The sequence below is a fragment of the Panthera leo genome, chromosome E2, assembly GCF_018350215.1.
Source record: "Panthera leo isolate Ple1 chromosome E2, P.leo_Ple1_pat1.1, whole genome shotgun sequence".
Classification (NCBI taxonomy): Eukaryota; Metazoa; Chordata; class Mammalia; order Carnivora; family Felidae; genus Panthera; species Panthera leo.
In genome coordinates, this window is record NC_056693.1 from 43960057 (window position 1) to 43977168 (window position 17112).

General features: G+C 41.8%; 1 protein-coding gene across 3 annotated transcripts in view; it reads left to right on the plus strand.

Annotated features, from left to right (window-relative positions):
- The first annotated feature begins 666 nt into the window (after positions 1-666).
- TANGO6 (transport and golgi organization 6 homolog) overlaps positions 667-17112 on the plus strand; it is a 191800-nt gene continuing 175354 nt past the window's right edge. Inside the window, exons 1-2 of one of the 3 annotated variants that reach the window (XM_042918981.1) lie at positions 667-781; positions 15916-16556. In XM_042918981.1, the coding sequence (XP_042774915.1) occupies positions 685-781; positions 15916-16556 (738 nt within the window). In that variant the 5' untranslated portion in view covers positions 667-684. Of the gene's footprint in view, positions 782-1123; positions 1298-15915; positions 16557-17112 lie in introns of those variants that run through there. The other 2 variants (XM_042918982.1, XM_042918980.1) reach the window with 2 other exon arrangements.

A 17112-nucleotide genomic window follows, 5' to 3' on the forward strand; every position in this document is an offset into this window, starting at 1 on the left:
GAATTTTCCAAGAATATAAACACAGCAAAGATCAACATTTTATTGGGACCGGTAATTATTACGTTTCAAAAATCGTATCACCAATAACAATATTTGTGGTTATTCAAATGCATGTGTCTGTGTTTAGCACTTATTTTTAATTTCTTTTGAAAGTAGGCTCCTCATCCAATCTGGGGCTTGAACTCATGACCCTGAGGTTAGGCGTCGCATGCTCTACTGACTGAGCCAGCTAGTCACCCCCAGCACTTGTTTTTAAATATCATTCATAAAGAAATTAAAAAATATTCAGTTGAGTGATGTTTATGTATCCAAACTTCATCATAAGTAGGCACAGCATCTGTTTACTTCACTATGTCTTTTGGTGCTCCGGTACCCAATTATTTTCATAGTGAAATAGGTATCATTTTATGATAAACTACTATACTTCTCTCTTCTTCGTTACTTAGTGGTTAATCATATTGAGTTTCTGAAATTGTGCACGTAGGTTGGTTGTGTTAACTGTTTTTTCTGCCCAAGGGACTAAACGGGGACTGAAAACTTGTGTAAAAGGGCGCTCCGCCCACGTCGGCCCCGCCCCTTGCGGCGGGCCCCACCCCTAGCGCCTTCCGCCACATTCAGTATGGCGGCGACGCCAGTCCGCAGAGGCGATTGGGCAGGTCGCTAGTGGCGCGTTCCACTCCAGTCATGGCGGCCCGCCGACCGGTCGCGGGCAGCGGGGCTCTGGCAACGTGCGGTCTGGAGAGCATTCTGGAGGCGCTGAAGCTTCTGCTGAGCCCGGGAGGTGAGAGGACGGATCTCGGCGCCGGGCTGCACTCGGGACTCTCAGGGCCACCAGTCTTCCCGGGCTGCCCTGCCTTCCGCAGCGTGCGCCTCTCAGGCCCTCCCCGGGACCCCCAGCTCTGAGGCTCCTGGGGGCTTTGGGCATTGTCCGTCCAGCCTCATTTTACTTGAGGAAACCGAAGCTCAAGGAGGGGATGGGATTTGCTGAACACTGATGGTAACCGACGTCTCTTGAGCGCCAACCTTGTGCCAGGCACTCACTGTTAAGCGCCCTGGGTACTTGGTTCCACTCAGTCCTTACTGTCACCCTCTGAGGTAGGGACTGCGGCAAGAGCTTCCAAGAGGGTAGCGCTCCTGACGCGTTAAGTGAGGTCCCACCTCCTGAGGGTTCAGGGTCTAATGTGGACGCTGGAGATTTGTACAGAATGGCGAGGCGTGCAGAAGATGGAAGCAGTGGCGTTTGAGCTGGGTTTGGGGACAGCGTTTAGGGATTTACAGTCACTTGTAATCTTTCCTGGTGAGTTGGCAAGATCTTCCCAATTTAGAATCTGCAGGGACCATGGCGGTGGTTTAGCCTGGCGCTCTCCTTTTACACCTGGGGACACTTAAGGCTCGCTGAAGAGATGAAGTGACCTGACACAGATTATGTGGGCAAATTAGGGGCACAACACGGACCTAGGGCCGAGGTCTACCGAACTCCCTTCTCAAATCAAGGCAGATTATTAAGTGTGGAGCCTCTGATGTTATCTGGAGTTTGGAGAAAGGACACGAGAGATAGGGACCGTATATGTGCAAGAAGGGGTTTGTTCGTGAGCAAAGTAAGGTACATGAAGGGCCATCAGGTGATGCTTCAAGTCTCAAATTTTAAGATACTCCCCCAAATGCAGAAACTTCCACAAACATTATACTATACCTGGGAGAAGTGAAAAGAAGTCATTAATAATAGTCATTGAGGGGCGCCTGGGTGGCTCAGTGAGTTAAGCATCTGTCTTCCGCCCAGGTCATGATCTCACCCTCAGTGAGCTCGAGCCCTGCTTCGGGTCAGCCCTGCTTCTCTCTCTCTCTCTCTCTCTCTCTCTCTCTCTCTCTTTCTCTCTTTCTCTCTTCTCCCCTCTCTCTTTCTCTGACTTTCATGGGATTTTCTCTCTCTCTCTCTCTCTCTCTCTCTGTGCCCATTATTCCCTTGGGCCCTCTCACTCTCTCTCTCTCTCTCTCAAAAAAAAAGTAATAGTGATTCAGTGCCTACCAAGTATCAGGCCCAATAATATGCTGTTTACATATATATATATATATTTTTTTAAATTTTTTTAATGTTTATTTATTACTTTTGAGAGAGAGACAGAGTGCGAGCTGGGGAGGGCAGAGAGAGAGGGAGACCCAGAATCCCAAGCAGGCTCCAGGCTCTGAGCTGTCAGCACAAAGCCCGATGTGGGGCTTGAACTCATGAACTGTGAGATCATGACCTGAGCCAAAGTCTGAAGCTTAACCGACTGAACCACCCAGGTGCCCCTACATGTATTATTTAATCCTTACAATTCCATAGCATAGATATTTTTTGTATTCCATTTTACAGATGAAGGAACTAAAGCTCAGGTATGGGGAAGTTGCCCGATGTCAGTCTAATAAAGTGGTAGAGCTGGATTTTTTTTTTTTTTTAATGTATTTACGTAGGCTCTCTGCCAACGTGGGGCTCAAACTCACATCTGCAAGATCAAGAGTGGCATGCTCTACTCACTTAGCTAGTCAGGTGCATCATAGCCAGGATTTAAAACAGTTTATTTATTTTATTTAAAAGGTTTTTGGAGGCAGCTGTTGCCTGGGTGGCTCAGTCAGTTAAGCATCCAACTCTTTTTTTTTTTTTAATGTTCTTTTTTTTTTTTCTTTTTGAGAGAGTGTGAGCAGAGGACAGGTAGAGAGAGGGTGACAGAGGATCTGAAGCGGGCTTTGCGCTGACAGCAACGAGCTTGATACTTTTCTCAAACTCATGAACTGTGAGATCATGACCTGAGCCCAAGTCGGTTGCTCCACTGACTGAGCCACCCAGGCTCCCCAGTCATCCAAGTCATCCCAGGACCATCAGGTCCTGATCTCTGGGTTAGTGAGATCTAGCCCTGCATTCAGCTCTGTGCTGACCGTACAGAGCCTGCTTGGGATTCCCTCTCCCCCTTTCTCTCCACCCCTCTCCTTCTTGCATGTGCACACAAAGCACACACATTCGCTCTCTAAACAAATATTAAAAAATATATATTTTTTTAATTTTAGAGAAGGAGTGTGAGGGAGGAAGAAGGGCAGAGGGGAAGAGGGAGGGAGAATCTTAAGCCGGATCTTCTTAAACGAGAAGGACTTAATCCCACGACCCTGGGGATCATGACCTGAGCCAAAATCAAGTCAGTAGCTCAAATGACTCAGCCACCAAGGTGCCCCTATTTTTTTTCTTTCATTTAAAATTCCAGTATAGTTAACATACAGTGTTACACTACTTTTGGGTGTACAATATAGTGATTCAACAGATCCATACAACACCTGGTGATCATTACAAGTGCAATGATCTTAATCTTCATCGCCTGTTTTACCCATCTGGCCTCTCTGGTAGCCATCAGTTTGTTCTCTGTAGCTAAGAGAACTGTTAGCTACAGCTGTTTCTTGGTTTGTCTCTCTCTCTCTCTTTTTCCCCTTTGCTTGTGGGTTTTTTTGTTTGCTTCTTAAATTCCACGTGAGTGAAATCATACAGTATTTGTCTTTCTCTGACTGGTTTTGTTTAGCATTATACTCTCTGGCTCCATCTATGTTGTTGCAAATGGCAAGATTTCATTCTTTTTTACGGCTGAATAATATTCAGCCATATTTATCCATCTTTATCCTTTCATCTATTGATGGACACTTGGGCTGCTTCCATAATTTGGCTACTGTAAATAATGCTGCAATGAAAGTAGGGTGCATATATCCTTTTGAATTAGTGTTTTTGTTTTCTTTGGGTAAATACCCAGTAGTGTGATAACTGGATTATAGGGTAGTTCTATTTTTTTTATGTTTATTTATTTATTTTTGAGAGAGAGAGAGAGAGAGAGCTTGTGAGCGGTGGAGGGGCAGACACAGAGGGAGAGAGAATCACAAGTAGGCTCCACACTGTCAGCACAGAGCCCACTGTGGGGCTCGATCCCATGAACTGTGAGATCGTGATCTGAGCCAAACGAAACCAAGAGTCAGATGCTTAATCAGCTGAGCCACCCAGGCACCCCCAGGGTAGTTCTATTTTTAATATTTTGAGAAACCTTCATACTGTTTTCTACAGTGGCTGCACAGTTTGCATTCTCACCAACAGTGCACGAGGATGCCTTTCCACATCCTCGGCCACACTTGTTGTTTCTTCTTGTCTCAAAACCAAGAGTTGGATGCTTAACCGACTGAGCCACCCAAGTGCCCCTCAGTGTAGTTTTGATTTGCATTTTCTTGATGAGCAATGTTGAGCATCTTTTCATGTGTCTGTTGGCCATGTGGATGTCTTTTCTTGTTTTTAAGTTTATTTATTTATTTTTTTTAGTAATCTCTATACCCAACATGGGGCTCAAACTCACCACCTTGAGAGCAAGAGTTGCACACTCTTCCGACTGAGCCAGCCAGCCACCCCCAGTTCTTTTTTGGAGACGTGTCTGTTCACGTCTTCTACCCATTTTTATTTATTTATATATTTATATATTTATTTATTTAAAGTTTATTTATTTTGAGAGAGAGAACAAGAGGAGGAGGGGCAGAGGCAGAGGGGGGGACAGAAGATCCAAAGCGGGCTCATGAGCTGTGAGATCACCACCTGAGCTGAAGTCAAACACTTAATCAACTGATCCACCCAGGCACCCCTTCTGCCCATCTTTAAATTGGGTTATTTGTTTTTTGGGTGTTGAATTGTATAAGTTCTTTATATATTTTGGATACTTTTTTTGTGGGAGGCGGGGGGTTGGCTAGAGCCAGGATTTAAGTTCCGGTACCTTCCACTATAGTATGATAACTATACTACTTTGCCCCAGTGAAGAAGAAAACTGCAAAAGACAGTTTTAACTTGCTAATTGAGAGGTCACTTGTCTAGTAACTGCAACTATCTACAAATGACTGAGAACAAGGTTAAATAAGCAAAAAATCTGGAAGTAATCATCTATCATAAAGCACACGTACACAAAACACATTTATAGAACACCTCTCTAAATCTCCAAGAGTGTTGTGGAGTCACATACATGTGCTCACTTAACATACAGGAATTCAGGCATTCCTATTTGAAAAAGGATAAGTACTGTGGTAAAATGGTATGATTTTGCACATATAGTCTATTATATATTGTGTGCATCTGCCTGCTGTTTTATCATATCACTTGCTGAGGGAATTAAAAAATACCTGTGTGTCATGAGTATTCAGATGTCCCTGATGTATTGAGGAGTTAGGGTGAAAGTACTGGTTAAAATTACATGCAGCGAGATTAAACTTTTTTTGATCTGTCTTTTTTTTTTTTTTTTTTTTTTTTAATGTTTATTTGATTTGGAGCTCCTTGGTGGCTCAGTCGGTTGAGCGTCTGACTCTGGTTCAGGTCATCATCTCATGGTTTGTGGGCTTGAGCCCTGCGTTGGGCTCTGTGCTGACAGCTCAGAGCCTGGAGCCTGCTTCAGATTCTGTGTCTCCCTCTCTCTCTCCTCTTCCCCTGCTCACGCTCTGTCTCTTTCTGTCTCTCAAAAATAGATAAACATTAAAAAAAGTATTTGATTTATTTTGAGAGAGAAAGGAAGACAGAGTGTGAGTGGCAAAGAGCAGAGAGAGAGGAAGAGAGGGAATCCCGAGCGGACTTCACGCTGTCAGCACAGAGCCCTATAGGGGGCTCAAACCACAAATCATGAGATCATGACCTGAGCGAAAATCAGGAGTCAGACGCTTAACCAACTGAGCCACCAAGGTGCCCCTGATCTGTCTTTAAATTGACTCCCCATGAAGGGTGCCTGGGTGGCTCAGTCGGTTAAGCTCAGTCGGTTAAGCGTCTGACTTCAGCTCAGGTCATGATCTCTCAGTCCGAGTTCGAGCCCTGCATCGGGCCCTGTGCTGACAGCTCAGAGCCTGGAGCCTGCTTTGGATTCTGTGTCTCCATCTCTCTCTGCCCCTCCCCTGCTCATGCTCTGTCTCTCTCACTCTCAAAAACGAATAAGCGTTAAAACAGTTTTTTAAATTGACTCCCTTTGAGGTAATATGCACTGGGAGTCATCTGTATATAATAGTCTGTCCTCACTGCTCTTGGAGAAACAAAATTACATAAAAATGTGTGCTCTCAAGTATCTTGTCTTTTGGGGAGATGGTAGTGTGTCTGTAGATGAAGAGACAGTTCACACAGTAGGATCACACTAATGGTGAGAGGCTAGTGCAGATGGCAGTTGGATAGAGGAGTCACCCCTGAGTGGAGCTGTGGAAGGCTACAAGAGGAAGAGGAATTCGGTCTCGGTGGGAATTATATAGAAAGGAAGGGAGATGCCAATAGTCTTTCACTTGTGAGGCATCAAATGTTCTGCTGCATTAAGCGTGTTCTCCTCTGCCTTCCATTTCTATTGTCAATCATGGGGCAAATAATAGTTTCACCACCTGGGTTAAGGTTCTTGTTAAGAAATGTGCTAAGCAGAATTTGAAAGGGATTTGTCGATTTTAGTGAAGTTTTGTGTGTAAGAAATGGAGGCCATCTCAGCAATAGTTTTCCTAAAAAATATCTTTCTGTGTTAAATACAGACCAAATTCTATCATTGAATTTGAATATGTTGTGGGGAAGGAGCTGGAAAATCTGATAATCTGTGTATAATGAAGATGCACCATACTTAATCTTGCATGCCATATTGCTTTGCACTTTGAGCATAATAAAAAGTTCCACACAAACTGTGAAGTCTGCTTTTAAATGTCACAAAGCATAGGCATTCAAATTGGTGATTGGGAAGAATCCATAATGCTGTCCATAAGGGCAACATTTCCTGAAGTGTGATAGTGATGTAGTTTTACGTGGTACATACAGTAACATTTCGAGGCTGCATGGTGTAGTGTAGTGATCAAGAGTTAACTTATCAGGAAGAGTGGCATTGTTTTGCATTTTTGCAAGTCTCTTTGATGTCTGGCTTACTAGAAGACGGCTGGATTTTTGTATTTGCTTTTCTGTTCAATCTGTCATGATAGGTTGTTTTGATTGGAACAGATGAAGAAAATCTAGACTCACATAGATACGTAGTTGGAAAAGGAAGAACTCAATAGCCTTTTCAGAGAATTGTATTTTTTCATACTGTACTAAAACTGAACGAGAGGTAATTTCTTAAAGGTTAGTTACGATATGGAATCTGTTTTTTTAGTGGTTATTAATTTTGAGAGAGAGAAAGCACACACACGCGTGCTGGGGAGGGGCAGCGGGAGAGAATCCCAAGCAGGCTCCATGCTCTCAGCACGGAGCTCTACACAGGGATTGTTTCCATGAACCGTGAGATCATGACCTGAGCCGAAGTCAAGAGTCAGACACTTAACTGAACCAGATGCTTAACTGACAGCCACCCAGGTGCCCCTAAACTGAATGAACTTTTCACACTTGGTACACTCATGAGAGAATGAGACTGTAGGAGGCAAATAATGGCCTAGTATTAATATGAAAATAGTTTGGAACCTGCAGAGTCCCTCAAAATCTGAAACCCCTGAAAACTTGAGTCCCTGTACCCTGCTTTGAAAACTGCTGCTTTAGGGGATGCCTTTATTTTCAAGTAGATTTTGTTTTTCACCAGTAGAGGGCAGAGGAGACTACTTTATTAAGTGGCTCTTGAAAAACAAAGCTTTTGTTTGAAATCACTTTGCTTCCCATGTTTGGGTTCAAAGATCTTATAAAGTTGCAGGAAGTCCCTGAGAGGTTGTTTAGGGATATTAATGGTTGGTGGTGATAAACTAGGAAAGCACTTATTTCCTATTTAGGTATATATTAGCTAAAGGAACCAGATATTCATGTTAGTGGGTCAGAATGCTTGCCCTGGACAATCTTAGAGAAGTACTGAAAAATTCTTACTTTTCTGATTTTCATTATTCTTAATGAGTAGTTTATGTTCCTTTTTCTTTTTATATAAGTAGTTGATATTCCTTATAGTAAAGTTTTTTAAAATATAGGGAAACTAGGGCAGCTGGGTGGCTCAGTCAGTTAAGTGTCTGACTTTGGCTCAGGTCGTGATCTCATGGCTTATGAGTTTGAGCCTTGCATCGGGCTCTATGCTGACAGCTCAGAGTTTGGAACCTGCTTCGGATGCTCTGTCTCCCTCTCTCTCTGCCCCTTGCCTGCTCATGCTCTGTTTCTCTCTCTCAAGAATAAATAAACATTAAAAAAAATTTTTTTAAAGAAAAAAAATAGGGTAACTAAAAGAAGAACATTAAGATGACCCTAATCTCCAGTATATGGAAATTGCATTTTGGGAAATACTATTTTCTTTTTAACAAAAGTGGTCTCCATGGGGGAGGGGAAGGAAGAAAAAAAGGAAAAAAGAAAAAAAAAGGAAAAAAAAGAAAAGAAAGAAAGGTTAGAGAGGGAGGGAGCCAAAACATAAGAGACTCTTAAAAACAGAACAAACTGAGGGTTGATGGGGGGTAGGAGGGAGGGGCGGGTGGGTGAGGGGTATTGAGGAGGGCACCTCTTGGGATGAGCACTGGGTGTTGTATGGAAACCACCTCGACAATTTCATATTTAAAAAAAAAAAGTCTCATAAACTACATACTGTTTTATAACTTTATTATTTTTATTAAAATTTTTTTAAATGTTTACTTATTTTTGAGAGACACAGCGAGACAGAGCATGAGCTGGGAGAAGCAGAGAGAGAGGGAGACACAGAACCTGAAGCAGTCTCCAGACTCTGAGCTGTCAGCACAGAGCCTGACATGGGGATCAAACCTACAAACCATGAGATCATGACCTGAGCTGAAGTCAGATGCTTAACCGACTGAGCCACCCAGACACCCCTGTTTTATAACTTTAAAATAACTTTTTTAGGGACACCTGGGGCTTAGTTGGTTAAGCGTCTGACTTCAGCTTAGGTCATGATCTTATGGTTCATGGGTTCGAGACTTGCTTTGGGCTCTGTGCTGGCAGCTTGGAGCCTGGAGCCTGCTTCAGGTTCTGTGTCTCCCTCTCTCCCTCTGCCCACCCCCCACTCATGCTCTCTCTTTCTCTCAAGAATAAATAAACATTAAAAAAATTTTTTAAATAACTTTTTCAAATACGTAAACTATACATATTCTCTCTTGAAAAACATTTTAAGTATGATTAAGCGAAAAAGAAAAATCACCCATAACCCTTCCTCCCAGAGATGATCACTTAATACTTTGACATACAACCTTTTTTCTTTTTAAAGGTTTATTCATTTATTTTGAGAGAGAGAGACAGAGCATGAATGGGGTAGGGGTAGAGAGAGAGAGAAGGAGACACAGAATTTGAAGCAGGCTCCAGGCTGTCAGCACAGAGCCTGATGCGGGGCTTGAACCCACAAACCGGGAGATCATGACCGGAGCCGAAGTCGGACGCTTATCCAACTGAGCCACCCGGGCATCACTTGACATATAACCTTTAAGACACTTTTCTATGTGTGTGTGTATATGTATATGTATATGTATATGTATATGTATATGTATATGTATATATACATGTGTATATTTTATTTTATCTTATTTATTTCATAATGTTTATTTATTCTTGAGAGAGAGAGAGAGCACGCGCGAGTCAGGGAAGGGCACAGAGCCCAGAGCAGGGCTTGATCTCACTGTGAGATCATGACTTGAGCCAAAACCAAGAGTCAGACCCTTAACTGACTGAGCCACCCAGGCGCCCCTACATATGCATATTTTAATAACAGGTTCATAGTGTTCCTGTTATTGATCAATTTTCAAAATGATAGTGTCTTAATTTCCAAAGAAACATATGTATATTTCAAAATTTTTTAAATGTTTTTATTTATTTTTGAGAGAGAGAGAGCGCATGAGTGGGGAGGGGCAGAGAGGGAGACACAGACTCTGAAGCAGGCTCCAGCGTTTGAGCTGTCAGCACAGAGCCTGACGTGGGTCTCGAACCCATGGACTGGGGGATCATGACCTGAGCCAAAGTCGTCCGCTTAACCAACTGAGTCACCGAGGTGCCCCTGTACATACGTATATTTTAATAACAGATTCATAGCGTTCCTGTTATTGATCCATTTTCAGAATGATAGTGTCTTAATTTCCAAAGGTAACCAGTGAAGTGATTTCTTTGTTTTATTATGAACTGATAGATTTTTTTGTACATGCAATATGTATTCATTATTCTTTCTCTTTTTTAAAAATTTATTTAAGTAATCTCTACACCTCAAGTGGGGCTCAAACCCACAGCTCAGAGATGAAGAGTCGCATGTTTTCTGATTGAGCCAGCAGGTGCTCCTGTACTCATTATTCTTGATACTCAAATTGTGGTTTGTGGAAACCACTCCAAATTGGCTCTTGGGCTCTTTGCAATGACCCGTAGTCTTTGATAGTCTCCTTCCTTACAGGCATGACAAGATGTCTCAGACTCATACATTTCTTGCCCTGTTCTTGAAAACAGCTCTCTTTAAGGAGAAATGGTAGAGACCACAATATGGGTAATAGGCATATTCATTACCCCTGATATCATTGCTTCCAGACTTTTTCAATTATTAGAGCTAGGACCTTTGTGGGTTTTCAGAAACCAAAACATAAATCTGTGGTTCTTACTGATATTCTTTTTTTTTCTTTAATGCTTATTTATTTTTGAGAGACAGAGAGAGAGAGAGAGACAGAGTGTGAGCAGGGGAGGGTCAGAGAGAGAGAGAGACATAGAATCCATGGCAGGCTCCAGGCTCCATATGGTCAGCTCAGAGCCTGATGTGGGGTTCGAACTCATGGACCAGGAGATCATGACCTGAGCTAAAGTTGGGTGCTTAGCTGACTGAGCCACCTAGGTGCCCCAGTTCTTACTGATATTCTAATTACAATGAAATATGATGGAGTTTAAATTTTTTTAACATTTTGTTATGCAAACTTTCTTTCTTTCTTTCTTTCTTTCTTTCTTTCTTTCTTTCTTTCTTTCTAGAGAAAGAAAGACTGAGCAGGAGAGAAGGACGGGGGGTGGGGGGGGAGAGAGAGAGAGAGAGAGAGAGAGAGAGAGAGAGAGAGAGAGAGGGAGAGAGAGAGAGAATCTAAAGCAGGCTCCATGCTCAGCACGGAGTCGGACATGGGGCTTGATATCACAACCGTGAGATCATGACCTCAGCTGAAATCAAGGGTCGGACACTTAGCCAACTGAGCCACCCAGGTGCCCCGAAAATTTTCAAGCTTATAGAAAAGCAGAAGGAATTTTACAGTGAAAACCCATATACCATGACCTAGATTCTTTCTTGATCACATATTTGTCCACCTAGCCATTCTTCTATATTTTATATTTTAATATTTGTATTTCTTTTATCTGAAAATATTGATTCCAGTGAAATTAATGTAATTATTTATTTCCTATATATACTTACATATATAAATATATGCTCACCCATTCACACACACACATGCATATAATATTTTAAAATAACAAATCCTGCATTACCACCATGAACAAACCTACTGGTCCTAGACTATTTTTATTTGTTGTCCTCAGGATGTATGAAGTTCTTTTTTTAAGATTTTATTTTTGAATACAGTGCATGCAACATGGGGCCCAAACTCATAACCCTGAGATCAAGAGTCACATGCTCCACTGACTGAGCCAGCCAGGTGCTCCTAAAGTTCTATATTTCAAGTCACTTGAAATAATTCTCTCCATTTATGCCTCTAACAGTATAGAGCAGGAGTTTGCATACTTTTTCTGTAAAGGAGCAGACAGTAAATATTTTGGGCTTTGTCTCTGTTACAACTACTCAACTCTGCTGCTGTAGCTTGAAAGCAAGATAACATGTAAGTAAACGGACATGACTGTGCTCCAATCAAACTTTATTTATGGAAATAGGTGGTGGGCCACATTTGACCTGCAGATAGTAGTTTGACAACTTTGGACATAACGTACAGAATTATTAGGTTTGTTTGTGTTTTATTTTTAGGAATTATTTTGAAAAAATTTTCATTTAATTGTTTTTTTAACTTGAAAAACATAGACAGGGTCCCCAAATGAAAACTCTAGAACTAGATCAATTTATCCCTAGCTCCTCCCCACTGTTTTCTTCTCTTTGTAGACAACTCATTTTACTTTTTACCCTGTTCTTTCACTGCCTTTTTGAAAATAAAAACAAATAATGTATTTTATATTCCCTCCCTTTCTTACACAAAAGGTAGCATATGATAGACATTCTTTTATACGTTACTTTTAAATTTACTATGTCTTGGAGGTCACTACATAGTGGTTCATGGAAATCTTCCTCTTTACAAGCATGCCATTATATGGATATACACTGTTTACTTCATCAGTTCTCTATTAATGGACATGTGGGTTGTCTCAGGTTAATACAAGAAGCACTACAATGAATAAGCTTGTGTATATGTCATTTTGCATTTTTGCCTATATATTTATCTGTAGTATAGATTCCTAAAAAGCAGGATTGCTGGGCCAAACGTTAAATATGTACGTAATTTTGCTAGATATTGCCAAATTGCTCTCTTCAGGAATGTACCATTTTAGTTTCTAAGAGCAATGTATGAGAGTGTGTGATTTCCCAAAACCTTGCCACATAATGTGTTATAAAACTTTTGGATTTTAGCCAGTTGATAAATGGGAAGTGCTATTTCAGTACAGTTTTAATTTACTTTTCTGTTATGAGCAAGGTTGATCATATTTTCATATTTTAGAAGTCATTTGCATTTCTTTTTCTATAAACTATTCATATCTTTTGCTCATACAGTGTTTCATGCTCTGTTCACTTCAGAATATATTTAATGAGTATGTCTTAAATAATGTTCCGTGTAACTATTTTTTTTAATGTAATCTCCACACCCAATGTGGGGCTCAGACTCACAACCCCAAGATCAAGAGTCAGATGCTCTACTGACTGAGCCAGGCAGGCGTCCCTCAACATTACTTGATGGCTGCAAATATTCCATTATTCATTCATTCAACAACTACTTGTTATGAACAGCTACTACATATCAGACAGGCCTCGTTCTGGCAAGGAGAATATAGCAGTGAACAAAACGAGCAACATCTCTGTCCTCAAGCAGCTTTTTTTCTAGTTTATAGAGAGACAATAAACAATAAACAAAATAAATATTATACATACATATAGTATGTTAGATATAGGTAGACTGCAATTTACTCATCCAATCTGTTACTGGATATGTATTCCTCATTTTACGCATTATAAGTAATGCACTGTTGAGCACTCTTTTAGTTATTCCATTTTAATCCTTTCTAATTTGCTTCTTTAAAAAAAATTTTTTTAATGGTTTATTTATTTATTTTTAAGAGAGAGAGCCCAAGTGGGATATGGGCAGAGAGAGAGGGAGAGAGAGAATACCAAGCAGGCTCTGTGCTGTCAGTGCAAATCCCAACAGGGAGCTTGAACTCACGAACTGTGAGATCATGACCTGAGCAGAAATCAAGAGTTGGCCACTTAACTCCCTGGGCCACCCAGGTGCCCCATTTCTAATTTGCCTCTTAGAAGATATATTAACTTTCATTCTGAAGTCTTACTGCTTGTTTTCATTTACATTTTCAACATTTTATTATGGTTTTATAACTATAACCTTCATTTTTGCATTGTGGTAAAAAAATTTTTTTTGAATGTTTTATTTACTTTTGAGAGAGAGAGAGTGCAAGTTGGGGGTAGTGCAGAGAGAGAGGTCCAAACCAGGCTCTGCACTGACAGTAGTGAGCCTGATGTGGGGCTTGAACCCACGAACCATGAGATCATGACCTGAGCTGAAATCGGATGCTCAACCAACTGAGCCCCCAGGTGCCCCTAAAATTTTGTTTAATGTTTACTTATTTATTTTGAGAGAGAGAGTGCATGTGCGAGCAGGGGAGGGGCAGAAAGGGAGAGACTGAGCCCTGCATTGTGTTGTTGTTGTTGTTGTTGTTGTTGTTGTTGTTTTTAAGTATTTATTTATTTTTGAGAGAAAGAGAGGGAGAGAAGGGCAGAGAGAGAATCCCAAGCAGGCTCCACACTATCAGCCTGGAGCCTGATTTGGGGCTTGAACTCATGAGCCAGGAGATCATAACCTGAGCCAAAATCAAGAGTTGGACATTTAGCCGATTGAGCCACCCAGGTGCCTCTGCATTGTGTTTTTAATAGTTGTCCTGGGAAAATTGCAATATATGTTCTTATTTTTTCACAATCTGCTTAGAATTCATATTGTACTGCTTCACATAACACTTTAGGACCTTGCAACTATCAGGGTCATTTTATAGCTCCCCCTCCCCCACTTGGGATTTACGCTAGAGTGTTCATGTTTATTATATCTGCGTAAGTTATAAATCCATAATAAAACTTTATAAATTTTGCTTTAGAGTGGCACCTGGCTGGCTCAGTCAGTAGAATGTGCAACTCTGGATCTCAGGGTTCTAAGTTTAAGCACCACATTGGGTGTAGAGATTACTTAAAAAAAAAAAATCTTCAAATAAATTTTGCTTTAGACACATATATATGTATCTAAGGAAATTGAGGAAAAAATTAGTCTTTTATATTTATCCACATATTTACCATTTCTGATGCTCTTCATTCCTTTCTGAAGTTCCCAGTCTCCATCTAGTATTATTTTCCTTCAGCTTGAAGAATTCACTTTATCATTTGTCTGCTGGAAGTCAGTTCTCTTGATTTTCATTGATCTAAATATATTTACTTTCATTTTTGAAGATTATTTTTACTAGATATAGAATTCTGAGTTGACATTTTATTTCTTCTGTCATACTTTAAAGATGTTTTTCTACCATCTTTTTAGCAGTCACTGTTTGTGGTAAGTTCACGGTCATTCACAGCATCATCCCTTATATATAATGCGTCATATTTTTCTGGCTGCTTCCAAGACTTTCTCTTTCTCTCTAGTTTTAACAATTGACTATACTATGCATAGATGTGATTTTCTTTTTACTTATCCTGGCTCTTAGAGGGTACACATGGGCTGGGGATACAAATTTGGGAGGGTTAGCTTATAGACGGTTTTTAAAGACATGGGCCTGGGGAAGATCCTTGAAGAGAGCACAGAATTCAGGATAAGCCCCAGGGAATGTAAAGACCTGGTAGAGGAGGAGCTGGCAGTGGAGGCACTGGAAGGATGGCCACTGAGGTGTCTCAGAAGCTGAGAGAGGAGAGTGTTTCCGTGCACCTGGGCGGCTCAGTCAGTCAAGTGTCAGACTTCAGCTCAGGTCATGATCTCGCAGTTCCCGAGTTCGAGCCCCACTTTGGGCTCTCTGCTGTCAGCACAGAACCTGCTTCGGATCCTCTGTCCTCCTCTCTTTTTGCCCCTCCCCCACATTCTCTCTCTCTCTCTCTCTCAAAAATAGATAAACATTTTTAAAAAAGAGAGAAGAGCGTTTCAGGGAGGGAGTTGTTAACTATGTCAGCTACTGCTGTGAGCATGTGAGCACTCCTTCATCAGTAGAGGGCAGAAAAGACCATTTTAAGAAGGGTCGGGAAGCATTGAGAATAGATATTTTGGGTGTAGAGGTGATTGAATGAATCCCTCTGCACCTTGGGCCTGTATTTTGTGGTCTACCTCACTAGAGCGTAAGTATCATTGAGGGAAGGGACTTTGTTTTATTCAGTGGTTTATCTCTGGCACTTAGAACAGTTTGAATGACTCTACTGTGGTAACTATTCAGCCTTTTATTTTTCTGTTCTGCCTACAACTTAAGCCCACTAAGGCGATAGACATGGCCTCTGCCCTCAGAACACACGGGGAATAGAAACCAACTAGATGAACCATGTTAGGTACCCTGTTCTAACTACATCCCAAAGTGCTCTGGGTAGGCAGAAAATGTAGTCTTGAATTCTGCCTAGGCTTGGGCAGCACAACTTGGGGAGGCTTTCCAGGGGCAATGATATCTGAGCCAGGCCCCAGGGGATGAGCTGGGAGAGGGCAAGGCATTCCACATAGAGTACAGTTTGTTTCCCAGGTAGATAATCTTTTTTTTTTTTTTTTCTTCAAAAGCATCGGATTCAGGTTCACTACAGATCACAAAACATGATGTCCTGTTGGCTACTTTAAGCTCCAACCTGTCTGCTTTGGAGGACAAATTGCTGAAGGATCCGCACTGGAAGAAACTGAAACTCCTAAGGGATGAAATTGCTAATAAGGCAGAATGGCCACAAAACTCTGTGGATGTCACCTGGAGTTTTACCTCTCAAACTTTGTTGTTGCTGTTGTGCTTGAAGGAAACCATGATCCGCCTTGCAGCTGACTTCAGTCCAGGTAAACCCAGCCTGAGGACTCCGGAAGCCGCTCCTGCCCTGAGCCCAGATACACTTAGCATCTCACAGCAGAAGACTGTCCAGTCCGTGTTGCAGTTTGTAGTCACCTTCGGCGTCTGCCCGTATCTCGTGCCTGGTGTGGGAGTCCCTTTGAGATGCAGGACCGCGTTTGGTGCCGTTGTTCAGGATGTGGTGTGTCTGAGCGCTCCTCCCGATGCGACCCGGAGACTCTACACCAGCTGCAGGATTCTTCTGAACATTGCGCATCACACTTCCCTGGGGAGCTTGATTTTCTGCCGCCATTTTGGGGATATTGCAGCAGGTCTGTGTCAGCTGGGATTCTGCCCCACCAAGAGAAAACCGCTAAAACCTGAGGAAGAGGTAAACACAGATTGAGTGCATGTCTTCGTGTCTGTGTGAATATTTGTGTGTGTGGTTATAAAAGACAACTCTTAGTTCTTTGGAAAAGGGCTGTTGGAAAGGTCTAGAATTCCTCTTGAATGCCAAAGCATATCCGTGGATAAATGAATCTTTTACAGGGCTGGGGCTTCATTTATTAGATGCCAGTCCTTAGCATGCCTAGACAGTCCATATAGCCTCTTTCTTCTTGTCATTTTGCAACAACTACTGTAGGCTATTTCTTTGAGCTTCTGTTTCCTTTTAATTAAAAATTTTTTCAATGTTTATTTATTTTTGAGAGCGGGCGGAGGGGCAGAGAGAGAAGGAGACACAGAATTTGAAACAGGCTCCAGGCTCTGGCTGTCAGCACAGAGCCCAGGGTGAGGCTCAAACCCACGGACTGTGAGATCATGACCTGAACCGAATTCAGATGCTTAACCGACTGAGCCACCCGGGCACCCCTCTTCTGTTTCCTTTTTAATAAAATGTGTATAATAATACCTGCCTTGGAAGGTGGTTGTGAGGATTAAGGGTAATG